Source organism: Urocampus carinirostris, chromosome 3 (assembly GCF_059441175.1).
Source record: "Urocampus carinirostris isolate Australia breed hairy pipefish chromosome 3, RoL_Ucar_1.0, whole genome shotgun sequence".
Lineage (NCBI taxonomy): Eukaryota > Metazoa > Chordata > Actinopteri > Syngnathiformes > Syngnathidae > Urocampus > Urocampus carinirostris.
This window is the reverse complement of record NC_142351.1, coordinates 3,331,227-3,357,450: the sequence shown is the minus strand read 5'-3', so window position 1 is coordinate 3,357,450 and position 26,224 is coordinate 3,331,227. Positions and strand designations below refer to the sequence as shown.

Here is a 26,224-nt window from a genome sequence, read left to right as displayed (position 1 = left end):
GCATTACCTTGTATTACATTTCCAATGTTTCCCATGTTTTTGCTGCCCGTTGTCCTGCGATTCTCCAGGCCGATCACTTCGACAGCTGTTCTGGCATTAGCGTGGGCTATGCAAAACTGCAGGTTAGGTTCCTCACTCCCACAGTTGTTTTGTGGTGAACATTTTCTTTGTGAACTGCTCATCATTATCTGCCCTTTGGTTTGCTCCCCAGTCACTGAAACATTTGCCCGCATGACCACATTAGACACAATTTGCTCACTAACAGGTCGATGCAACTTGATGCGAGACAGGAAATGATAGGATGTGTTCTGGATAGTGATCTAATAGTGAATAGATGCACAAACCGGACATGGCTGTAAGAGCCTTCTATTGGCCAGCATCACATATGCTTTCGAATTGTCTCCACATTTCTACAACGTTTTGAGAAGGCAATTAGGTTATTTAATATGTGATGACGGAGAAGACAGTGGACTATGTGATGGTTATTTGTCTCATCTGTATTTCCACGTGAAAGACGGAGACATTACTCACGATGCATGATGAGAACTAATGTATTTTGACAGTGACGGAATGTTTACCTCTCCTCCGCGTCAATCATGTTTTTGATCTCACATGAAAGCATCATATTGTAAATAAAACAAGACACACGGAATTGTGCGCAGTAAACAGGCGCAATGACATATATCCATAACGTTATTGTGACTATGTCACTTTAGCGACTGGCGTTTTGTCCATGTCGGTGCAAAGGCACGACTCGTTTAAGATAAAAACAGGGCTAAACCTTGATTTTCTGCACAATTATCATAGTCTACGGTTTGGAGTGTGAAGAGTTTTTTGTGGCTTTTTCGGTAGATTTGTGCACTGTGTAAAGAAGATAGTTGCAATGTTCATGTTTTAACGCAAAAATAAGCTATTCATTGCATTTATGTCCAACTAAAATATCTCAAAGTATTTTATTGCAAATACGTTCGTAGATGTGAAAAAGGACATACATTTTTGCGATTCCTTTCCAGCCATGTTTGTTGATATTGAGAATTCGCAAAGTCTTTTGAGAAGTCACTTTAGAACCAAGTCAGCTCCTGACCTCCTTCCATCGGAAGTGGTTATTTTGTGGTTTGCGGGGGACTTCTCCCTTGGTCTTAAGAGGGTTGCGACACATTACACTTGCACATGGAAAACCAAGTGACTAGGGCAAATAGCGAGGGAAAATGAGAAGAATGGGACGCAGCAAACGATCTGTACAAAGCCACTTTTGGCATCTAGTGGGGATTTATCATACTGATTTCATTCCCAGAGGCCTAATACTTACTGATTAGCAGCGGTTAAGCCTTTAGAATGTGTTTACGTTTTGGCACTCGGGACAATGCTTTTGAAAATGTTATGTTACGGCACTGAACGAGTTAAGGGTAATACAAATAAATGTGATTTGTGTCTTGCAGACGTCAGCCAAGAATATCTTCCTACTGCGCGGCAGGAACCAGAGTTGCCCGCCGTTAAAATTGAGGAAGAGGAGGAAGATCTGAAGCCTTATCACGTTAAGCAAGAGACAGAAGATGGGCAGCCTGTTCGCGTTAAAGAGGAGGACGATTGTCCAGTCCTGCGGGTGACCGGGGTCCGTTCAACCGTCGAAAATCAAGGTCAACCTGAAGATCAAGGTCAACCTGAAGATAACGGTTGGCAGGAGCCTCGAAGCATCAACTCCCGTCAACACGTGAAAACGGATGACGACGACACGTCCCACTCCGCAAACGCTGAAAGCGACTCGCAGTTGGAAGGTGGTAACACATGTTCCCAGTGTGGGAAAAAGTTTCGACGCAAGTCTTATATGAAGTTGCATATGAAATTCCACACTGGGGAGAAGCCATTTTCTTGCTCAGTTTGTGGAAAACGATTCTCACAGAATGGTAACTTAAAATTACACCAAAAAACCCACACTGGCGAGAAGCCTTTTTCTTGCTCAGTTTGTGGTCTAAGATTCACTCAAAGTGGAAACTTAAAGAAACACATTGGAACCCACACTGGCGAGAAGCCTTTTGCCTGTTCAATTTGTGGTAAAAGATTCATCGTCAGTGGGAACTTAAAAAAACACATTAGAACCCACACTGGGGAGAAGAATTTTGCCTGCTCAGTATGCGGTAAAACATTCGCCCAAAATGAACACTTGAAGTTACACACTAGAACCCACACTTGTGAGAAGCCTTTTTCCTGCTCAGTTTGTGATAAAAGATTCAGTGATCGTGGAAACTTAAAAAAACACACTAGAACCCACACTGGTGAGAAGCCTTTCGCCTGCTCAATTTGTGGAAAACGATTTACCCGAAATGAACACTTGAAATCGCACCAACTCACCCACACTGGCGAGAAGCCTCTTTCTTGCTCAGTATGCGGTCAAAGATCCGCCGATAGTAGGACCCTAAAAAAACACATTAGAACCCACACTGGTGAGAAACCTTTGACCTGTTGACTTTGTGGTGAAAAATTCATCCATATCGGCACTAAAAATTACACACAAGAACCCACACTGGCGAGAAGCGTTTTAGCTGCTCAGTATGCGGTCAAAGATTTACCCAAAATGGACATTTGAAATTACACCAACTCACCCACACTGGCGAGAAGCCTTTTGTCTGCTCAGTTTGTGGTCAAACATTCATCAAAATAGAGGTATGAGCGGGCCTAAATATTCCTGGCCAGCCCGGCCCGCGGGTATATAAGCCCGAACTCGACCGATTAACTCGATTTGAGTGACCGGGCTCGGGGTAAAGCCTTTGGCCGTGCGTACTTTTGGTGCCAAATTATGCGTCTCGGCTCTTTTACTTGGGGGCGAGTACCTCAAATCGGGGGTGCAGTTAAAGCCCTGCGCCGAAACGAAGACTTGGGCGCCCAGGTGCAGCGTAATGAAACTGAACGAAATGTCACCAAAAAGAAAATTTTATTCTGCAGATTCCAAGCTGCAAATCGTGAAAGATTTAGCCCAAAAGCAGAGAGAACGTCTGTGAAGCCGGTAAGCGGAAATGTTATCTGCCGTGAAGCCTCGGGGAAGCCTTATCTGGTACCTTGTCCAACTTGATCAGGATCTGATCCACTAAACATTAGTATTTGGAACTTTTCTAAGGGTGACTGGTGACATCATGCAGACACATCTTCGCTTCTCAACAGTCCGATGGCACTAGTATTAACTCTTGAATGCACATTGGGGTAAAATATGATCCCGTGGGTTCTTATTGAAAAACAGAAAGATGTAATACTGTCATATCAAGTATTCCTAATTAAAGATGTGTATGCCATGATGCCATTAGTATTTCTTTTCCCCACTAATCACAAACTCTGACAGTGTTCATTTGACCTGTGAAAAGCGATCGGTCCCGGGGACTCGCATGCTCAAAATTCTATGGGTCCCAACAGAGATCTATGGGTCCGCAAAATTTAGTGTTATCGAGGTTGAAATTGTAAATTTGCGTGACAAATATACAATATAGAAATATATGATACACTTCAGTTTTAATCATCACAGTTAAATGGTAATACAAATCAGTTATCACTTCAAGATTTTTCAGTTCACAACAATTTTTTACATTATACAAAATTATATTGCTGAACTAATTATATTAATCTATATTTTCATTCAGATTTAATCATCACAGTTAATTGCTATTACAACGCAGTTATAACTTCAGAATTTTCAGTTCACAATATTGTACATTATACAAATTACTGAAAATACTGCCATCCAGCTAACTATTTTTAGCAGTGAAAGCATGGCCAAATCTTCTTATTGATGTTGTATCCCTCCAGACTTGCCTCTCTCTTCCTGCAGCAACGGAATTTCCATAGCTAATTTGTGGATTTCATTGTTGTTGTGCTGATCCAATGTGCTTTTCTGAAAGTTCGTTTTGCGAAATGATTTATGCAATCCAGTTTTTTTGTCACACTGGGTACACGCATCACAGAACATGTAGCCTCCATTATCATCCCCCTCATAGCGTAACCAGGAATAGAATTGAGTCCATTTTGGCAGAAAAGTCATTTTCTTGCTCGGTGTATTCTTTTGTTTATTTTCTTTCATCAAGTCAAGTCAAGTCATTTTTATTTGTATAGCCCTAAATCACGAAGAGTCTCAAAGGGCTTCACAGATTATTACACTATATTACACAGACTATTTTTCAGCCGACGAGAAGAGTAGGTTATTCATATGCTATGGAGTAGAAGTGAGTTTTAAGTTTAGATTTAAACATTTCCACTGAGGTTGCAGATCGGATCTCAGGGGGAAGAGCATTCCACAGCACCGGTGCCCGGATGGAGAACGCTCTCGAACCAGCAGAACACTTCTTTGCTCTTGGGATCACCAGAAGACCGGCACTCTCAGATCGTAGGCTTCGGACCGGGACGTAGGGGCAAATCAGATCTGAAAGATAAGAGGGAGCAAGTCCATGTATGATTTTGTACAATACTAAGAGAACCTTAAAATCACATCTATGGCTAACTGGGAGCCAATGCAGGTTAGCCAAAATCGGTGTTATGTGATCGTACTTTTTTGTCCTAGTTAAAAGCCTCGCTGCGGCATTTTGTACCAGCTGAAGTGACTTGATTCTAGACTTCGGGAGACCAGAGAGTAGTGCATTACAGTAATCGAGACGGGAGGGGACAAACGCATGAATTATAATTTCCGCATCAGACTGAGACAGTATTGAACGGATTTTAGCAATGTTACGAAGATGGAAGAAAGCGGTTCTAGTAGTTTTCTTTACATGCATTTCAAAGGATAGATCAGGGTCAAATATGACACCTACATTTTTAAGTGAGTCGCTCTGTGTGATGTGGCAATTGTCGATGTTCACAGCGGTTTTAGAGAATAAGTCACGGGACTTAGATGGACCAATAACTAACATTTCAGTCTTTTCAGAGTTAAGACGCAGGAAATGGAATGACATCCACTCTTTTATCTCGGTGAGGCAGGCCTCCAAATTTCCACAGTTTAGTGTGGCAGATTCCTCCATCGGGAGATAGAGTTGAGTGTCATCTGCGTAGCAATGGAAACTGATATTATACTTGCGAATAATATCACCTAATGGAAGCATGTCAATGCTGAAAAGAAGGGGGCCAAGCACTGAACCCTGCGGAACCCCGCAGGTAACATTAAAGGGCTCAGATGTCATTTCACCATATTTAACACAGTGCGTCCTATCTGGGAGGTAGGATCTGAACCACGAGAGGACGGTTCCTGAGAGACCAATGCATTTTTCCAACCGTTCTAGTAAGAAATTGTGGTGCACTGTGTCAAAAGCAGCACTAAGATCCAGCATCAGCAAAAGTGATGAAGCGCCAGAATCCATTGCCATTAGGAGATCATTTGTTACCTTGATCAGAGCTGTCTCAGTAGAGTGGTTAGCCCTGAATCCTGATTGCATGGATTCAAAAAGGTTATTCTCAGATATGAAAACATTTAGCTGCTGTGCCACTACTTTTTCAAGTACTTTAGAGAGGAAAGGTAGGTTTGACACAGGTCTATAATTACTTAAGATTTCTGGATCAAGGTTGGGTCGTTTCAGTGTGGGTTTAATAACGGCGGACTTAAAAGCTGCTGGAACTACACCTGAGGAGAGTGATATGTTTATAATATTTAGAACTGAAGGTCCAAGGACGCCAAAAAGACTTTTAATAAGTGAACCTGGGAGCGGGTCGAACTGGCAAGTTGTCGGTTTGGCCGCATTCACCACCTGTTTGAGATCATCAAGTGACAGTTCACTAAAACGGGACAATTTCCCAGGACAGCCACACTGTCGTGCATCTGTAGATTTCAGCCCTTTAGTATGTGTGGTATTAATAATTTCTTTAGCAATTTCTTCCTGTATGCATTGAATCTTCTTAGTAAAGAAGACCAATTAAGTCATGAGCAGAGTGCGTCGAACTATCTGCAGTAGTCTGTTGCCTTGTAAGCGATGCTACAGTTTCAAAAAGTGCTTTGGGATTGTTCTTTTGAGACGCAATCACCTTCGAAAGATAGGCCGATTTTGCAGAGGCAAGGGCCGCTTTATACTTTAACAAGCTGTCACACCATGTTTGATGGAAAACCTCAAGCTTGGTAGTGCGCCATTTTCTTTCCAATTTCCTGCATTCTTGTTTAAGGGTTCTAGTTTCATCAGTAAACCAAGGCGTGCGTCTTTTAGGACGTGATTTTAGCTTCATGGGCGCTATTGAGTCCAGGACACTAGTCAGGGTGGTATTGAAATCATTTATGAGTGAGTCTATCGGGCCATTGTATGAAGGAAAGGACGCAACTGCTCCAGGAAGTAGTTCAAAGAGCTCAGAAACTGTGCCAGTGCTTATATTGCGTCCGCTAAATCCTTCAGCTTTTTTAACACTACATTTAGCTAGCACCTCAAATGTAACTAAATAATGATCTGAGATAACGGTAGTACACGGTAACACCATAATGTTTGAGGTTAAAACTCCTCGAGTCAGAATCAAGTCTAGCGTGTTCCCATTTTTATGGGTTGGCAAATCAACCACTTGATTAAAACCAAATGCATCAATTAGAGACCTAAACGCAATAGTAAGTGAACTGTGTGGGGAGTTCATATGAATGTTAAAGTCCCCCATAATTATAATTTTGTCTGCATAGGTTACTAGTTCAGACAAAAGTTCAGCAAATTCGTCTAAGAAAGTTGTGTATGGCCCAGGTGCACGATAGTTATTACATCAATTGACAATAGAGAGGACCGCATCACAAGAACCTCAAACGCCTTGTAATTATTAGAAGTACGAGGATTAAATTTGAGCGTTTTTTCAGAAATGAGCGCGACACCGCCACCCTTTTTTGACGTGCGTGCTACATGGCTACTCTCGTAGTCTGGGGGAGAAGCATAATTTAGCGCTAAGTACTCATCCGGGCGTAACCACGTTTCACAAAGACCCATACAGTTAAGTTTATAATCACGAATAATGTTATCAACAAGTAAAGCTTTTGGAGCTTTGCTGAATCATTTGACTTAGCTGAATTCTTTGTAGACTTTGTCGAGATCTTCAAAAGCTGCCGCCGTTGGGGCCGTTCGTGAGCGCTGAGTTTAAAGCGTCGGTTGTCCGGCGAGGAATGAATGGTAGAATTAGTTACATCCTCACGTCCATCTTGCTGCTTAGACTTCGCACGCTTCACACATCTACCTGCACGGCAACCACGCTTCTGTTTTCTGTCCTTACGGCGCCGTCGTCGTTGCTTATTAGGAAGATTAGCCGTCCACAAGGATGCCGGGTCTCTTTGAAGTTCGCTCGGTATATCATAGGCGGTATAAAAAGTGCCCGAAAAGTCGAAATTTAGACGCCCACCCAACCGAATAAGTTCGTCCCTACTGTATGTATTTTTGGCCACACGTGTCCAAAAGTGAAAGCAAAAAAGACAAGAGAACGGCAATAAATTGAAGATTTGCTGCAGAGCAACGAGCCGCAAGCATGTATCCATGCGCCGCCATCTTGAATGCAGTGTCTGGATGAGGTTTATTATGAAAAGAGTTAAAAATAAAGTCGCTTGGACGTTCACCGTAGAAGGAAAAAAATACATGCGAATAGAATCAAGTAGAATAATACATTTTCTTGATCAAATTATGAATTCATTTTCTGCATCAAATTATTGTTGGTAATATACTGATTAAAGGGATAACCACAAACCTGTCTTTTTTCATTTTCTTCTTTTATACTTCCTTTTTTTCTTAACTGCTTGATACAATATCGTGATTCATAATATTATGATCAGCGCAAGTGAGCCGTTTGTGAGCCGGCTCCCTTTAATGAGTTGTGCCGAAAAAGCCGGTTCTCTAAAAGACTTTTACTACATAAGTACCACATGAAATCCGAGGCAAGAGATGCATGCGCACAGTTCATAACAGTTCATATTTCAGTTTAATGTTGTCTTACAATGTGGTCATGGTGATTTCCACTCTCAACTTCATTTTGGTCCAGGAAAATCCCAAGTCCCTTTTATATTTTGTCTTGAGTTAACACAAAAAAGTGGCAGAAGTCATCACTCATGAAATGATTTTTGACTCTTTTATGGCTAAAATAGCAACACATTTCCATATGGCTTTCAATTATATTTGTTTGGTTTGGAATCGAATTTGGTGGTTACCAATTCGGTCAGCAGGCAATGCTCTTGGTTTCCAGAATAAATTCATTTGAAATAGAGATGGATAATGATTGATCGGTCCAGAAGAAAAAAACATCAACCCACAAAGAATGCACATAGTTCGATTTTATTAAATGAATGAATGAATGATCTGCATTTATATAGCGCTTTTCAAGTCAATGACTTCCCAAAGCGCTTTACAATGTGCTCCACAATTCCCAATAGCGGCGCTCTACCTCCTGAGCTACTGCCGCCCAATCTAGGACAAAAAAGTACGATCACATCACCCCAATTTTGGCTAACCTGCATTGGCTCCCTGTTAGCGTAAGATGCAATTTCAATGTTCTCCTATTACTATACAAAATCATACACGGACTTTCCCCCTCATATCTTTCAGATTGAATTTCCCCCTATGTTCCGGCCCGAAGCCTTCGTTCCGAGAGCGCCGGTCTCCTGGTGATCCCAAGAGCCAAGAAGTGTTCCGCTGGTTCGAGAGCGTTCTGCATCCGGGCACCGGTGTTGTGGAATGCTCTTCCCCTTGAGATCCGATCTGCTGCCTCAGTGGACATGTTTAAGTCTAAGCTTAAAACTCACTTCTACTCTATAGCATATGAATAACCTAAACTTCTTATATAACTTGTGAATCCCTTTGAGATGATTTCTGATTAAGGGCTAAAAATGTCTTGACTTGACAGTGTGGGTAAGTTGGTGTGATTTCAAGTGTCCAATTAGGGTGATTTTTTTTACCGCACACTGAGCAAGAAAAAGGCTTCTCCCCAGTGTGGATTCTAGTGTGTTTTGTTAAGTCACCACTCTGTGTGAAAGTTTTCCCACTAACTGAGCAAGAAAATGCTTCTCACCAGTGTGGGTTCTCATGTGTTTTTTTAAGTCTCCACTGTGGAAGAATCTTTGACCGCAAACTAAGCAGGAAAAAGGCTTCTCGCCAGTGTAGGTTCTAATGTGCTTTTTTAAGGTCCCACACTGGGTGAATCTTTGATCACAAACCGAGCAAGAAAATGGCTTCTTGCCAGTGTGGGCTAGAGTGTGTCTTTTTAAGGTCCAACTCAAGGTAAATCTTAGACCACAAACTGAGCAGGCAAAAGGCTTCTCGCCAGTGTGGGTTCTAGCGTGTCTTTTTAAGTTCCCACAGTCAATGAATCTTTTATCACAAACTGAGCAAGAAAAAGGCTTCTCGCCAGTGTGGGTTAGTTGGTGTGATTTCAAGTGCCCAATTAGGGTGAATTTTTGACCGCAAACTGAACAGGTAAAAGGCTTTTCGCCAGTGTGGATTCTAATGTGTTTTGTTAAACTCCCCCTCTCTGTGAATATTTTCCCACAAACTGAGCAAGAAAAAGGCTTCTCGCCAGTGTGGGCTTTTTGGTGTGATTTTAAGTTTCCATTGTGGGAGAATTTTTTACCGCAAATTGAGCAGGTAAATGGCTTTTCGCCAGTGTGGGTTAGTTGGTGTGATTTCAAGTGTCCATTTTGGGTGAATTTTTGACCACAAATTGAGCAGGCGAAAGGCTTCTCGCCAGTGTGAGTTAGTTGGTGTGATTTCAATTGTCTATTTTGGGTGAATTTTTGACCGCAAACTGAACAAGAAAAAGGCTTCTCCCCAGTGTGGGTTAGTGTGTGAATTTTCAAGCCCCCACTCTGTGTGAAACTTTTACCGCAAACTGAGCAAAAAAAAGGCTTCTCGCCAGTGTGAGTTCGTTGGTGTGATTTCAATTGTCCATTTTGGGTGAATTTCTGACCGCAAACTGAACAAGAAAAAGGCTTCTCTCCAGTGTGGGTTCTAATGTGTTTTTTTAAGTGGCCACTCTCAATGAATCTTTTACCGCAAACTGAACAAGAAAAAGGCTTCTCGCCAGCGTGATATTTCATATGCAACTTCATATAAGACTTGCTTCGAAACGTTTTCCCACACTGAGAACATGTGTTACCACCTTCAGCGTTTGCGGAGTGGGACGTGTCGCCGTCATCCGTTTCCACGTGTTGACGAGAGCTGGTGCTTAGAGGCTCCTGCCGACCCTTATCCTCAGGTTGACCTTGATCTTCCACGGTTGAACGGACCTCGGTCACGAGCAAGCCTGGAAAATCGTCCTCTTCTTTAACGCCAATGGGCTCCCCATCCTCTGTCTCTTGTTTGACGTGATAGGGCTTCAGATCCTCCTCAATTTTAACGGCAGGCAATTCTGGTTCCTGCCGCGCAGTAGGAAGAAAATCTTGGCTGACGTCTGCAAGACACAAGTCACATTTATTTGTATTGCCCTTAACTCGTTCAGTGCCATAACATATTTGTACGTTTTCAGAAGTATTGTTTATGAGAGCCAAAACGTAAAAAAATTCTAAAGGCTTCGGCGCTGCTGATGAGTAAGTTGTAAATTTCTTGGAATTAAATCACCACTAACCACTACACGTTAGGAGTAGCATTGACCAGATCTATGTCAACACATAGTGCCGCGTTTTGTTCCTCTATTTGCTGTATTACTTTGTACAGCAGTGACGAGAAAAGCAAATATATAAGTACAGAATGTTAACGCTTCAAATTTTTATTCTTTCCAAAAAAAATGACCAAGGGGCTTCGTTGGGATAACATATCGTAGGACCCTGCGATCACCATGACGACCTGAATCATGTGATCACGTCTTCCGAGACATCAGGGGCTGAGAATTTTTGCAAAGTTCATGCATAAGTTTAGTGTTCTTGCAATCAAATTTTATTTTTCAAGCAATGTGCCCTTGTGTTTATGGAAAGTATTGTTTAGATATTGTGGGTATCAAAAATATAGATATTAAAAAAAAAGCACCGAGTCGAAACTTCTGCTTGAAATGCTTATTTTGCCAGGAGCCAAGTTTCCCGGGAAACAAGTATTTTCAAAAAACTTGGCAATGTCATCAAATCGACTGAATCAACTGTTGACACATGAAACATGACTGTTAAAGCTTCCTTTTGGTGTGCCCTATGCCTGGATAGCTACAGAGCCAGAGGTTCTGTAGGCCATCAAAATTGAGTCAATATGGCCAACGAAGGCTGGCATCCCACCTGAGAGAAACGTCTGGCACTAATCAGAAACACTCGCAGAGGGCTGCAAAGACCACCAGGACAACATCCCATGATCTGAAACCTATGCGAGGGCAAGGAAAAACTAAAAAAAAAATCCCAGCATGAGAAACCTTGAGAATGAGCCACACATGACGTCATCTCCTTGAATATGTAGTTTGAATATGTATATATATATATATATAAATATATATATATAAAAGAAGCGTCTGTGCGAGTTTCATATATGATATTTCCTGCAATAAGGTTTTGTTGATGAATGGTATTGATAAACAAGAATAGCGGAAAATAAATTGGTAGGTTATACGATTTCAATGTCTAACCGTGTTGTGTAATTTGGACTGGAGTAAAACTACAGCTGTGATGGATATACAAAAATGTTGTGCGAGTCATTAATCTTGGTGTGGCACACTGATTTACAAGGACATTCGAAAGTGGCACGCCACACCAAAAAGGTTGTCAAGTCAAGTCACATTTATTTATATAGCCCTTAAGAACAAAAATGTCTCAAAGGACTGCACAACTTACACCTAACTCTAGGGGTAACTAGCCCCAATCCTATTACGGACCACTCAATTCAATTTGAGATCCTAACGAGGAGCCTAAGCCTTAGTTTTACTCGCCCTGGCCTCAATCCTATTTTGGAACCTTAAGTTTGAAACCCTGATTTGAAGCCCGAACCCTAGTCCGGAACCTAACCTGTGATGCCGAGAAATGCGTCCTTGCCTAGATTTGCATCCGGTAGCTACTATAACCACTTTGACCTCGTTTTATCTCACTTTTCGGGAATGTAATGGCGAACATATAACCAAAACCATTGCATTTGTTCGGAATATAATCGAACGGTAATGCACACCTTATAGAAATCACTTTTGAGCAGGTAACATAAACATCTGCCGTTTATCTGTTGATGATTTGACAGTTCATTTCAGCATAAACATTATGGTAGAATACAAATACAAAGACAGAATGGTTTAAGTTGTATTACATTCCCAATAAATGCAAGATGAAGTGGTTTTGGATATATGTTGAAATGAAATGATCTGAAATGATCTGCATTTATATAGCACTTTTCAAGTCAATGACTTCCCAAAGCGCTTTACATTGTGCTTCACATTTCCCAATAGCGGCCATGATCTGTGCAGCCATGTAAGGCGCTAACCTGCTTATTGGGGGTATTGGGGGGTTCAGTGTCTTACCCAAGGACACCTCGGCATGTAACACGGACAAGCCGGGATTCGAACTGGGATCCCTTAATCCTAAAACGATCGCTCGACCTCCTGAGCTACTGCCCCCGCCATTACCCTCCCGAAAAGTGTTATAAAGGTTAGATAAAACGAGGTAAACGTGGTTATAGTGGCAGGGACGCATTTCTCGGCATAACACCGGCCACCCCCCACTGGTAACGCCCCTGATGTCAAGGATGTAGCAGAAGGGAAAATGACGGACCTGCCGCGAGCTGCTTGGGAACAGCGTCCGGTGGTCGACGTTCTCGCTCGGTCTCCTCTTTGGCTCCCCGAAGCTTCTCTTGAAAAGGTCCTTCCCAACTGGAGCACATTTTCTATGCCTTTAAACAAACAAAAAATAAAATAACGCCAGGAGGTGACACGCCAACAGGGGATTAAATATGACAAACCTTCAGAAAGGACCGCAAAGTGTTACTTCTGTCGAGCTTACGTCGTTTTAAGTCGACAACAGGACTTTTGGTAGTTTTCTCGACATTCTCTTGTTTGGCGGTGGTGCGGACGCCATGACACATTCTCATTCCAAACACCGCCTCAATGAATTGTGGGACACAGATACAAACAGAGGACTGGATAGTTCAGCGTGCTGTAGCAGCCCGCTAACTCGCGTGCCTATGCGGCGGCCATCTTGGTCGGGGCAACTTCGCGCAATGGAAGTCCATTGAGAAGAAATCACAACCTGCTCATTTTAAAACTGATTTTCACGAGGGTAACATTTTGTTATCAACGTTACGGGAAACTAGCTTGAAAACATTTACAAAACTGGAAAATGCTTCCTTAAAAAAACTACGTTATAAAAACAACAATTTATAAACAATGATAGAAGTTACATTTTAACACTGTATGCAAAACGCTGAGAAAAACATGTTTCAGATTCAGAATCAGTGTTAAGACATTTTGAGACGTTGAGAAAAACTGGTGTAACCTTTTTTTATTTTTGTTTTTTGCAAATCAATGTAAATTATATTTAGTATTATTTTTAGTATTTATATGCTTCCGCAAGTATAATATAAATTTCCAATGCTATGCAGACTACACCCAACTGTATCTGCTACTTGAGACAACTGGACAGATACATTGTAGAAATCTGGAGGCTTGCCTTACTGGGATTCAAAGATGGATGTCACCTCATTCTTTTGCGCCTTAACCCAGAAAAAAATGAAATGTTTATTATTGGTCCAGCTCTTTGTCGTGAGTCGTTTTCAAACACTACCCTGAACCTAAACAAATGTAATATCCCCCATAATGATTCGGTCAAAAATCAAGACCGTCCGCTCATGGCGGCGCGCGCAAGTGCAGCGGCTTCAGGCTCTCCAGTTAAACTTTTTACTTGCAGGTTCTTTTATCTCTCATATTTTCCTTGATAAATACTTGCTCGGTGACAAATACCCTCAGTCGCCAAGAACTTATTATCTTGGGAGTAAGATTAGACTTTGACTCATTTCACGACTACAATAACACCCGCAACATCCCGAGGGATATACAGAGACCACCGGATTTCCCTGGGTGATCTGCCTGCCGACAACAACGGAGCAAAAGTAAACAGCTGCCGGTCGGGCCTAGGCTAAGAAAGCGACAACAAAGACCATCACTTTCGAGTATATACCTGACCAATGCCAAATCCACTGTTCACAAAATCAGTGAATTTGAGCTGCAGATCGCTACCAAAAGCTTCGTACGAAATCGCAGTATATTTGTGATCGCGTTTCCCCCTTTGTCGGTGAATTGGGTCTCCTGTATTCTTATTGACCCTCTCCAGTAGGGCTGCGGGATTTTGAGGAAAACACCTAATTGCTCTATTTCAGAGAAGTATTGCGATTTTGCTGCGATTGTCGATTTTACAAAAAAAGGTGCATTTTCCGTGCTGTTTTCGTAAGTATTTAACCCTTGGATGCATGAGCTACCAGTACATACATTATTTCACGAGTGGAGTTGGTGATTAGTGGGGAAAAGAAATACTAATGGCATCATGGCATACACATCTTTTATTAGGAACACTTCAAATGACAGTATTAGAACTTTCTGATTTTTAAAAGCCTTGAAGAACAAGAAACCATATTTTATCCTACTGTGCATTCCAGAGTTAATACTAGTGCCATCAGACTGTTGAGAAGCGAAGACGTGTCTGCAAGATGTCACCAGTCACCATTAGAAAAGTTCCAAATACTAATGTTTAGTGGATCAGATCCTGTTCAAGTTGGACAAGGTACCAAGTAAGGCTTCACCGAGGCTTTACAAACGTTCTGTCTGCTTTTGGAATAAATCTTTTACAATTTGCAGCTTGGAATCTCATCTCATCTCATTAGCTGCACCGCTTATCCTCAGTAGGGTCGCGGGTGTGCTGGAGCCCATCCCAGCAATCATCGGGCAGTGGGCAAGGGACACCCTGAACTGGTTGCCAGCCAATCGCAGGGCACACGGGGACAGACAACTCGCTCGCTCATTCACACCTAGGGACAATTTGGACTGGCAAGTCCACCTGAAATGCATGTCTTTGGAATGCGGGAGGAAACCGGAGTGCCCAGAGCAAACCAACGCAAGCACGGGGAGAACATACAGACTCCCACAGGGTTCACCACAAAGTCAACAAGACAAAGGCTTCTCACTAGTGTGGGTTCTCATGTGTTTCTTTAACTTTCCACTCATGGTGAAACTCTGACCACAAACTGAGCAAGAAAAAGGTTTTTTGCCAGTGTGGGTTAGTTGGTGTAATTTTAAGTTCCCATTGTGTGAGAATTTCTGACCGCAAACTGAGCAGGCAAAAGGCTTTTCGCCAGTGTGGGTTCGTGTGTGTTGTTTAACAAGCCAACTAAGGGTAAATCTTTTACCACAAACTGAGCAGGCAAAAGGCTTCTCCCCAGAGTGGGTTCGAGTGTGTATATTCAAACTTCCTTGTTGGGAGAATAGTTTTCCACAAATTGAGCAGGAGAAAGACTTCTCCCCAGTGTGGGTTAGAGTGTGCTGTTTTAAGTTAGATTTCAAGGTAAATCTTAGCCCACAAACTGAGCAGACAAAAGGCTTCTCCCCAGTGTGGGTTTGAGTGTGCATATTCAAGTTTCCTCGTTGGGAGAATACTTTTCCACAAATTGAGCAGGAGAAACGCTTCTCGCCTGTGTGGGTTAGTTGGTGTGTTTTCAAGTGTCCAATTTGGGTGAAACTATGACCGCAAACTGAGCAGGAAAAAGGCTTTTCGCCAGTGTGGGTTCTAATGTGTCGTTTTAAAGTATCACTCGTGGTTAATCTTAGACCACAAACTGAGCAGGAAAAAGGCTTCTCGCCATTGTGGGTTCGTTGGTGTAATTTCAAGTGTCCTTGTGTGGAGAATTTTTGACCACAAACTGAGCAGGCAAAAGGCTTCTCACCAGTGTGGGATCTAATGTGTCTCTTTAAGTTTCCACTTGTAGTGAATCTTTTATCGCAAACTGAGCAGGCAAAAGGCTTCTCCCCAGTGTGGATTAGTTGGTGTGATTTTAAGCTCCAATTTGTGGTGAACCTTTGACCACAAACAGAGCAAGAAAAAGGCTTCTCGCCAGCGTGGGTTAGTTGGTGTGATCTAAAGTGTCCAATTTGGTTGAAAGTTTGACCGCAAACTGAGCAGGAAAAAGGATTTTCGCCAGTGTGGGTTCTAATGTGTCGTTTTAAGGTATCACTCGTAGTTAATCTTAGGCCACAAACTGAGCAGGTAAAAGACTTCTCACCAGCGTGGAATTTCATATGCAACTTCAAATGATACTTGCTTCGGAATGTTTTCCCACACCGAGAACATGTGTTACCAACTTCTGACTGCGAGTCGCTTTCAGGGCTTGCAGAGTGGGACGTGTCGTCGTCATCCGTTTCCAAGTGTTGACGGCAGCTGATGCTTCCAGGCTCCCGACAACTGTTATCTTCAGGTTGACCTTGATCTTCCACGGTTGAACGGACCCCGGTCACTCGCAAGACTGGAAATTCGTCCTCTTCTTTAACACCAACAGGATCCCCATCCTCTGTCTCTTGCTCAATGTGATAAGGCTTCAGATCCTCAATTTTAACAGCAGGCAACTCTGGTTCGTGTCGCGCAGTAGGAAGATATTCTTGGCTGACGTCTGAAAGACACAAATCACATTTATTTGTATTGCCCTTAACTCGTTCAGTGCCGTAACGTAACGTTTTGAAAAGCATTGTCCCCGAGTGCCAAAACGTAAACACATTCAAAAGGCTTAACCGCTGCTGATCAGTAAGTATTAGGCCTCTGGGAATGAAATCAGTATGATAAATCCCCACTAGATGCCAAAAGTGGCTTTGTACAGATCGTTTGCTGCGTCCCATTCTTCTCATTTTCCCTCGCTATGTGCCCTAGTCACTTGGTTTTCCGTGTGTAAGTGTAATGTGTCGCAACCCTCTTAAGACCAAGGGAGAAGCCCCCCTCAACCCACAAAATAACCACTTCAGATGGAGGGAGGTCAGCAGCTGACTTGGTTATAAAGTGACTTCTTAAAAGACTTTGCAAATTCTCAATATCAACAAACATGGCTGGAAAGGAACCGCAAAAATGTATGTCCTTTTTCACATCTACGAATGTATTTGCAATAAAATACTTTGAGATATTTTAGTTGGACATAAATGCAATGAATAGCTTATTTTTGCATTAAAACATGAACATTGCAACTATCTTCTTTACACAGTGCACAAATCTACAGAAAAAGCCCCAAAAAACTCTTCACACTACAAACCGCGGACTATGATAATTGTGCAGAAAAATCACGGTTTAGCCTTGTTTTTATCTTAAACGAGTCGTGCCTTTACATCGACATGGACACAACGCCAGTCGCTAAAGCGACATAGTCACAATAACGTTATGGATATATGTCATTGGGCATATTTACTGCGCACAATTTTGTGTGTCTAGTTTTATTTACAATATGATGCTTTCATGTAAGATCAAAAACATGATAGACACGGAAGAGAGGTAAAAATTTCGCCACTGTCAAAATACATTCGTTCTCATCATGCATCGTGAGTAATGTCTCCGTCTTTCACGGTGAAACACAGATCAAACAAAAAACTATCACATAGTCCACTGTCTTCTCTGTCATCACACATTGAATAACCTAATTACCTTCTAAAAACGTTGTTGAAATGTGGAGACAATTCGAAAGCATATGTGATGCTGGCCAATAGAAGGCTCTCACAACCATGTCCGGTTTGTGCATCTATTCACTATTAGATCACTATCCATAACACATCCTATCATATCCTGTCTCGCATCAAGTTGCATCGACCTGTTAGTGAGCAACTTGTGTCTAATGCGGTCATGCGGGCAAATGTTTCAGAGACTGTGGAGCAAACCAAAGGGCAGATAATGATGAGCAGTTCACAAAGAAAAATTTCACCACAAAACAACTGTGGGAGTGAGGAAACTAACCTGCAGTTTTGCAATCTCACTGTGACAATGCATTAGCCCACGCTAATGCAGGAACAGCTGCTATCGGCCTGGAGAATCACAGGACAACAGGCAGCAAAAACATGGGAAACATTGGAAATGTAATACAAGGTAATGCAAAATTAATTTGTTCTACATCATCCTAACCCGTGAACTATTGCTATGTTCATCTTGACTCAAATACATACACAATATATTACAGCGTCATGTTACTGTGAGTGTTGATTGCTGAACCTAAAAATGCCCCAAATTGGATCAGGCACTTGTCACGGAAAACAGACGGCATCAAACCGGCATTATCATGAGGCCATGCATGCGGTGGTAGGCCGTTCCGTTGACCCACTGGTATCGGTGGCGTCGTTCGCCCCATCTGAACCCATAGAACCACCAATTTTAAGTTGAGAGGTGCAGGAACAGAACCCACCAGCACCCTATACACAGTTGTTTTTGTACAAGACACGGGCATGAAGTAATTATTCTTGTTTTTTTCCACCCAACCTAAAGACCAACGTCGAACGTCCCGTGCAAGAGCCGGCCGCCATCACAGCTACCACACCATCCACACCACCGGGCACGTGGACGGCATCCTTCCACTCTGGCACCAAATCGCCCAGAAATTAAAGGAAGCACGATACACTCCTTGACTTTTTGAAAGAGGAGTCTGCCAGGGCGCAGAAAAGGAAACCGAGGCCGGAACTGAGCGGTTCCTAAACCTTTTTGGGAAGCTGGTGGACAAATTGCCGGAGTAGTGACATCTCTGCGATGTTCCCCTTTGTTTTTGAAAAGGAAAATATTTCATTATTCACAACACAATGAAGTTCCAGTTTGATGGAAGTATTGGTACATTTTTGTAACATTTTTGACACATTATATTTTTACTCTTTTGTATTTTGGACAAATCGGAGTTTGTTTTCTGAAAGTAAAATTACTATTTAACCCAGAGTCATTTGTAGTAGTTTTCTTCCCAATATTCACTCAGTTCACGCTCAGTATTACAGCATTATGAAATAAACCACCAAGGTGTTACTCAGAAGAAATACATTTGATGAATAGGCCACAGATGATTGCAAACCACAGACTCTTATGACACCATCCCCTGATCTAAAACCTACATGAGGGCAAATAATACACAGATATTGTCAACATAAAATATAGGTTATTCAAATGCTATAGAATAGAAGTGTGTTTTAAGCTTAGATTGAAATAGTTTACACTGAGGTTGCAGATCCAATCTCAGGCGGAAGAGCATTCCACAACACCCGGGCCCGGATGGAGAACGCTCAGGACCTCCAGCCATGGTGCTGTTCCCTCCTCAGCAGCTTCTGCAGGGCCCGCGTGACCTTCTTGCTAAACCTGAAGTCCTGGATGAGTTCTGACTCTACATCGAACCGTAAGCACAGGGTGGGAACACTCCTGTCCAACCTGTCCACACTTATGGGACAGCCACTCTGGAACACAATTGATCAGATAAACTATTTGGACATAAATGTGGGCATAGAACTGAAAAAGACAGCTTTTACTGTGACATACGCATCATGAAAAAAAAGTAAAAATGATCTTTTTAATATCTAATAACTCTTTTTAATTCAATACTTAAGAACAAAGGCAGAGATGCGAAGCTGCGTCGTAGCCGTCATAGACTTTCTGCACTAGAATAGAATATACCTTTATTGTCATTGTTACAAATGGGCTAACATATTGTGACAACGAAATTGGGCATGACACTCCAGTTTTACACATTCATAGTGAGGTATGAGCAAGAAGATAAAGGAACAGAGAAGATAATGTTATAAAACAAGGGCGATAAGGCTATAGTTATAATTTACATGATATTTACACAAGAAATGTCGGCATGTGGGATGTTACATGCAGGGTTGTCGTGATAACGTTGGTATCGTAACGGTTGTGCAATATTGCATTTAGTGCAAAGTCATCATGGTGCAAAAATAGTCAGCATATACATTGGTGCAAACATAGACATCATAGTGCAGAAAAAAGAAATGATCAGACATTGTGCAATTTGAGCATTAAACGTAGTGCGGTCCACATGTGCAAGAACAAGACATGAGTAACATTATATTCGTATGAGTTAGTGTTGGCACGAGTTTTCAGTTTTTTTTTTCCAGTTTTTTTTTGTGCGGTGTCTGTTTGAGCAGTGAACAAACATAGTGCAGACCACAAACATAGTGCAAACATAGTGCTCAGGTTTTTTTCAAATTGTAGAGCGTTCCCAATCGGGCAGTGCGCCTTTTGAAGAAACAAAGTTAGAACAGCTCGGTGGCCTCAGGGTCGGGAGCCCGCTCCCAAGAACGGGAGGTCACAGGTCCGAGCCTCGGGCAAGTCATTACTCGAAACGTTTTGGGGCGAAATCAGAAGTTTTTGTCAGATGGTTCATCTTTCCCCCCAAAATCCTCCTCTGTGACTTTCAGGCATGTCTCGTTTGATTGCCATCATCTAAAACCAACTTGGGACCAACTTGCGCCCTCAGGGTGTGAAAATACACGACGTCAAAATACTGAAGCGGTGCCTGGTTTTGAAACTAAACGTTGCGCCGCCATGATGACCACCTAATAGAATGCGAATGTTGTCCGCCTCAGTTTGCTAACGCTGCGCGTCATTTTCTCGACAATTCGGTCATGGGGAAAGAAAATAGACTGTGATCGTTGATGAAAAAAAGATTTGCGAATATGAAAAAAAATCACAGTGAGGCAAATATGTCGTATTCGAAACCGCCCTAGCGCACGCGACTGAGTTAGAAATAAGGTACGTATTTTGAAAGATTGAGCGAGACAGAAGCCCGGACCTCATTCGAAAGGAAAGTACGGTGGACGTTGACGGCCAATACGAGATGACAAGTGTTGTGGAAAGCATATAATAACTAAGGATAAAGAAAGCTGAACCTGAAATGAACTTGAAACAGTCTTTGAGCTGACAATAGCCTATTGTGTAGACACCTGGCTTAAGTCATGAACCGGGGGCGGGCAACCATCACGATTGATCACGAGTCGTTTTGAGCAATGCGATTAGGAGCGTACCCTTTTTGCCATATTTCCTCTCTGCGTATTTTTGGGGGCGACGCTCAAGTGAGTTCACTCCAAAATAAGGATGTTGCAGAAAGTAAAACAACCAACCTGCTCTGTTCAAGACAACTCGGGGTATCTTGTAAACAGCCCCTGGCAACTCTGGTTCCTGCCGCCCAGTAGGAAGATATTCTTCACCGATGTCTGCAAAACACAAGTCAAATCGTATTTATTTGTGATGCCTTAAAGCACAGAAACTCACAAAAGGTATGCGCAGAACACCATTACAACATCAACCTGGTCTGAAAGCTACATGAGGGCAAGGAAAAAGTGAAAAAAGTTCAGGATGCGGAAAACATACAAACCTTGAGAAGGGACCGCACATTAAATATACAGGAAGTAATGGAAACAGGGTTCATATATCATTTTCATGACAAAATTTCAGGACTTTCAAAAACTTCCAAAGCCATTTTTTTTCTCCAGTGTTTTTTGTCCAATGTTGTCAACTTCAATTTGCGCGTAACTACGCGTCGACATCAATTTCTTGACTCTTCGGTCAAGGGGAAAGAAAATAGACGGTGATCGCCGATGTAAAAAAAGATTTGCGGGAAAAAAAATATTCACCCTGAGGCAAATATTTCGTATTCCAAACAGCCCTAGTGCACGTGACTGTTTTGGAAATAAGGTACGTATTTTGAAAGAATGAGCGAGACAGAAGCCCGGACCTTATTCGAAAGGAAAGTATGGTGGAAGTTGACGGCAAATATGAGATGTCAAGTGTTGTGGAAAGTAGATAATAAGTAAGGATAAGGAAAGTTGAACCTGAAATGAACTTGAAGCAGTCTTGGACCTGACAATAGCCTATTGTGTGTCCTGGCGGAAGTCATGAGCTGGGGGTGGGCAACCATCACGAGTTATTTTGAGCAATGCAATGAGGAGCGTTCCCTTTTTGCCATATCTCCTCTCTGCGTTTTTTTGGGGTGACTGCCAACGATGTTCCCTCCAAAATAAGGACGTTGCAGAAAGTGAAACGGCCTACCTGCTCTGTTCAACACAACTCGGAGTATCTTGTAAACAGTTCCTGGCAACACTGGTTCCTGCCACGCAGCAGGAAGATATTCTTCACCGATGTCTGCAACACACAATTCAAATCGCATTTATTTGTGACGCCTTTACTCACAGAAACTCACAAAAGGGACGCGCAGAACACCCTTGCAATATAAACCCGATCTGAAAGCTACATGAGGGCAAGGAAAAACTCAAAAAAACATTAACATGCAGAAAATGAAAAAACCTTGGGAAGGGACTGTACATGGGATAATCCCCCTTCCAGGATGACCAGGCGGAAACAGATGTTGCAAAGGCCTAAGCGCGTAATACACAGTCAACCTAAAAATCAAATATCCAGGAAGTAATGGAAACGGGGTTCATATATCTTTTTCATGGACAAATTCGAACAGTTTTCAAGCACTTCACAAGCCATTTTAATTTTTTTCTCCAGTACCTCCAACAGGAAGAAAAATCCAGCAGCAATCAGAAGAAGGTTTATTTGTTGTCGTCTTTGATGAGTAAAATAAAGTTGCTATATTGCTCCTAGCACATAATTTGTGCTATGTTGGAATTTTCCTTTCCATGACCAACAATCTTTGTGCGTGAAAGGGCTACTCTACACTGACAAAAATTCTGCCATTGTGTTTCAACAATGCCCACATCACTTGTTTAGAAACACAGAAACGGTTCTGAAGGTGTTGCTGATTTAATGCTTGTGTTGCTGGTGTTGTGATTTAATGTGTCCTTTAGGGATCCACTGCAAATATATATGAATAACTGTTGAATAATCTTATATTATCATTGATAATATATCAATTAAAAAAAACTCATGCGAGAAGCCGTTTGGGAGCCAGTTTACTAAATATAGTCCTTTTGAGCTGTTTCTTCATTTATTAAATTGTCTAGAGTCAGTCTGCCAAGACACGTGGCAATGGCAACAATTTCAAGCACTTCATGCAAAACTCAAGCTTTTTGCTGACCTCAAAAACACAACATTAAATTTCAAACATTTTCGAGGCTTTCGAGCACTCGTACTAACCCTGAATAGGGTTACATAGCAATTACTGATATTGTATTTACTAATACGCCCAAAGAAAAGGCAAACGAGGGCCGAGTCCCCGAAAACGTGAACACTTTATTTGACAGTGCTGTTGCCAGTGGTGGTGTGTGAGATTTAGAAATAGCCTCAAAATTGTAGTTAACTTGTTTGAAGGAGGGAATTTTAGGTGGGGACTGCTATATTAGCTCTTATCATAACATTAGTTTGCGTGTTTGCTAAAGGAGAGCGTAAAAAGCACACTAAAGCGGATACCATAACACTTGTTCGTCAATCCAGCTCTGAAGCAGGAGTGCCCAGACTTTTTGATTCCAAAGCTCAGTTGAAATTGCGATGCAACTTTTTGTTTTAAGTCATGTTGGTATTTATCATTTTTTATCGTATAAAAATCAGGGAACTATTGAGGTTTTATCCAACTTCATACGAATTGCTGCTAAACTTCATTTTATTCACTTTTGCTTTTTAGTTTGAGTGAAAAATTTCAGGAAGCCTTTAAAGTTTTCATGTTAATTTATACAAGTCACTCGAGAGCCTCATTTCATTTCCTGCACTTTTAGTATTTGCTCAAGGTGAAAATGAGTCATTTGCAGTGAAGTGCTGAAAAACTGTATTTAAAACCACTATTCTTTCTTTCTTTTGAATAGTAGATTTTCGCCAGCCTGCAAAAGTTTGGGAAGCATTGTTACTGTAGCAGAAGGGAAAATGACGGACCTGCCCCGAGCTGCTTGGAAAAGGCGTCCGATCGTCGACCTTCTCGCTCGGTCTCCTCTTTGGCTCCCCGAAGCTTCTCTTGGAGAGGTTCTTCTTCCCCACTGGAGCACATTTTCTACGCCTTTCAACGAAAAACGCTCCAACTCGAGATTTAAAAGGACAGACCTCGGAAAGGACCGCAAATTGATACTTCTGTCGAGTTAACGTCGTTTTAAGTCGACTACTGGACTTTCTGGTGATTTTCTTGTTCGGCAGCCATGACAGCTTCACCTTCAACCTTCAATAACCCGCCGCAATGGATTGTGGGACACGTACAACGGATCACATGCTGCGTTCAAGAAAATTGATGTTTCGGGAGGTCTTACCAGATACGACCAAAACGCGTCTCAAGGAAGTGGGAAATCGGGCTTTTCCGACCCCCAACCAGGGAAATATCATTGATAAGACAGTTGAGGTGGGAGGTCCTGGTTGCAAAGTTGGGGTACATACCCTTTCTCCTAGTCGGAGGTTGGAAAACTCAGTTATCGTATTTTTGGAACGCAACAAAGGAAACACATAGAATACCAGATAGGTCGGGAAAATATCTTTCGACGCTTGGAGTTAAGTGGACATTTTAAACTTGGGAGACGTTTTACGCGACTTATTACGCGAATTTAAACAAAATTAAAGTGTAACGGGACCCAGGTGGAAAAAAAGAATATTTTTGTTTTGTTGTTGTTTTACCTCATCTGCAAAATAGATGATAAATGTCAGTCTGACACGACACCATTTCATTGTTGGCATTAAGATTCATTTATTAAGAAGTCTGACTAAATCACGTGATGCCCCGCGAGACTTGGCCCAAGCACCTTTCTCTGAATTGTGAGACTTTGCCATGTAGCGGTGATATACTGGTACTTCTCTTACCATTTTCTGCTACTATATTTCATCTCATCAGCCGTACCCCTTATCCTCACTAGGATCGCGGAGGGGCTGGAGCCCATCCCAGCCATCTCCAGGCAGTGGGCAGGGGACACCCTGAACTGGTTGCCAGCCGATTGCAGGGCACACAGGGACAGACAACTCATTCGCTCATTCACACCTAGGGACAATTTGGACCGGGCAATTCACCTGAAATGCATGTCTTTGGAATGTGGGAGGAAACCGGAATGCCCGGGGAGAACATGCAAACTCCGCATTGTGATATTCTAAAATGTATTTTATGTAAAGTGAAAAGAAAGCTCTTTTATATGCTTTGTTGGCAGTCTTACCAGAGAGAACTGCAATGAAACTGTAATAATAAAAACCTTATTATCCAGTCCAGCGTGAATGTGGATCTTTGGTGGGACACGTACACCGCGGTAACATGAGTATAGAAACGGATACAATTTACCTGCAAATGAAATGAGTCACAACATTAGCTTCTCTGCTGTCTTTGATCTCTATAAGGGGAGTTAACATTTTAGCACAACAGAAACAAAACAAAAATAAATCCAAACAGCTTGACAACTTTAATCACATTGCTGTGCATGTTGAGATACTTGTCAGCTGTGGTTATAATGTTGAAAATTAACTTTTTTTTTTGGAGCACCAAAAGATATGTCTTACCGTTGGCAGCTGGCTCTGTGGACTACCAACAAACCCTGCCTTCCATTCACATGTCAAAAGCCAAGACAAACCCCACCCCATATCCCCAGGTGGCACTGTTGGACTCATCATTGCAAGACACTTTCCAAACATTATACACATATTTCAGCAGGAATTTCAATAAAAAAAGTTATTACACCCGTTACATATATACATAATTAATCTCATTAGCTGCACCCCTTATCCCCAATAGGGTCGCAGGGGTGCTGGAGCCCATCCCAGCAAAATTATCAGGCAGTGGGCAGAGGACACCCTGAACTGGTTGCCAGTCAGTCGCGGGGCATTCAGAGACAGACAACTCACTCGCTCATTCACACCTATGGACAATTTGGACCGGCCACTTAACCTGATGTACATGATTTTGGAATGTGGCGATTGGCCGAAAAGTTGTCCATCAAAAGTTCAGAGGTTAACAGCCTCTAAAAAATAGTGTTAGAAGTCTGTTTAGTCCTAAACGGGAATTAGGGTTCTAAACACACAGCTAGTAACAAGGCAGAGATACTTTTCGAATGATTTTTTTTAATTATGGGTATTATGGTGTGTTTTGGAGTAAACCTTTTTAGGATGTTACGTACTATCGTGGAATTTCATCGCTGCAAGACCATGTCCTTGGTGAGCTACGTCAGATTTAGCGTTTCAGGGATGAGTAGGTTAGGAAATCTTGATATTTCTAATGCCAAGAGTTGAAGCATCGGATTGATTGTTAAAGGGGAACGAATTGTGCTACTGATGGGTCACTTTCTGTATATTCTTCATATTTCAGTTTAATGTTGTCTTACAATGTGGTCAAGGTGATTTCCAGTCTCAACTTCATTTTGGTCCAGGAAGTCCCTTTTCTGTTTTGTCTTGATTTAACACAAAAAAAGTGGCAAAAGTCATCACTCATAACATGATTTGACTCTTTTATGGCCAAAATAACAA

General features: G+C 42.0%; 3 protein-coding genes and 1 pseudogene across 4 annotated transcripts; 1 reads left to right on the top strand and 3 right to left on the bottom strand.

Moving 5' to 3' along the window:
• Positions 1–1,441: 1,441 nt before the first annotated feature.
• Positions 1,442–3,287, top strand: LOC148368347 (uncharacterized). The gene has a single exon (XM_088330393.1). The coding sequence runs from the start codon at positions 1,826–1,828 to the stop codon at positions 2,462–2,464; it is 639 nt and encodes a 212-aa protein (XP_088186519.1). The 5' UTR covers positions 1,442–1,825; the 3' UTR covers positions 2,465–3,287.
• On the bottom strand, positions 2,635–13,018 carry LOC148368345 (uncharacterized). Of its 2 annotated transcripts, XM_088330352.1 has the most exons (4): positions 12,813–13,018; positions 12,626–12,743; positions 10,060–10,350; positions 2,635–4,402 (listed from the first exon to the last, which is right to left on the bottom strand). In XM_088330352.1, exons 2-4 carry the CDS (start codon positions 12,732–12,734, stop codon positions 4,182–4,184), a joined length of 621 nt encoding a protein of 206 aa, XP_088186478.1. In that variant the 5' UTR covers positions 12,735–12,743; positions 12,813–13,018; the 3' UTR covers positions 2,635–4,181. The 2 variants fall into 2 exon arrangements, with proteins under 2 accessions (XP_088186478.1, XP_088186477.1); XM_088330351.1 differs by lacking the exon at positions 2,635–4,402 and having other exon boundaries at positions 7,872–10,350; positions 12,813–13,001.
• Positions 5,769–7,940, bottom strand: LOC148368346 (uncharacterized; annotated as a pseudogene).
• A 1,382-nt stretch (positions 13,019–14,400) lies between the features above and the next one.
• LOC148368344 (uncharacterized) lies at positions 14,401–23,948 on the bottom strand. Its single transcript, XM_088330327.1, has 4 exons — positions 23,678–23,948; positions 21,899–21,991; positions 20,971–21,063; positions 14,401–16,502 (listed from the first exon to the last, which is right to left on the bottom strand). Exons 1-4 carry the CDS (start codon positions 23,787–23,789, stop codon positions 15,004–15,006), a joined length of 1,797 nt encoding a protein of 598 aa, XP_088186453.1. The 5' UTR covers positions 23,790–23,948; the 3' UTR covers positions 14,401–15,003.
• Positions 23,949–26,224: the final 2,276 nt, after the last annotated feature.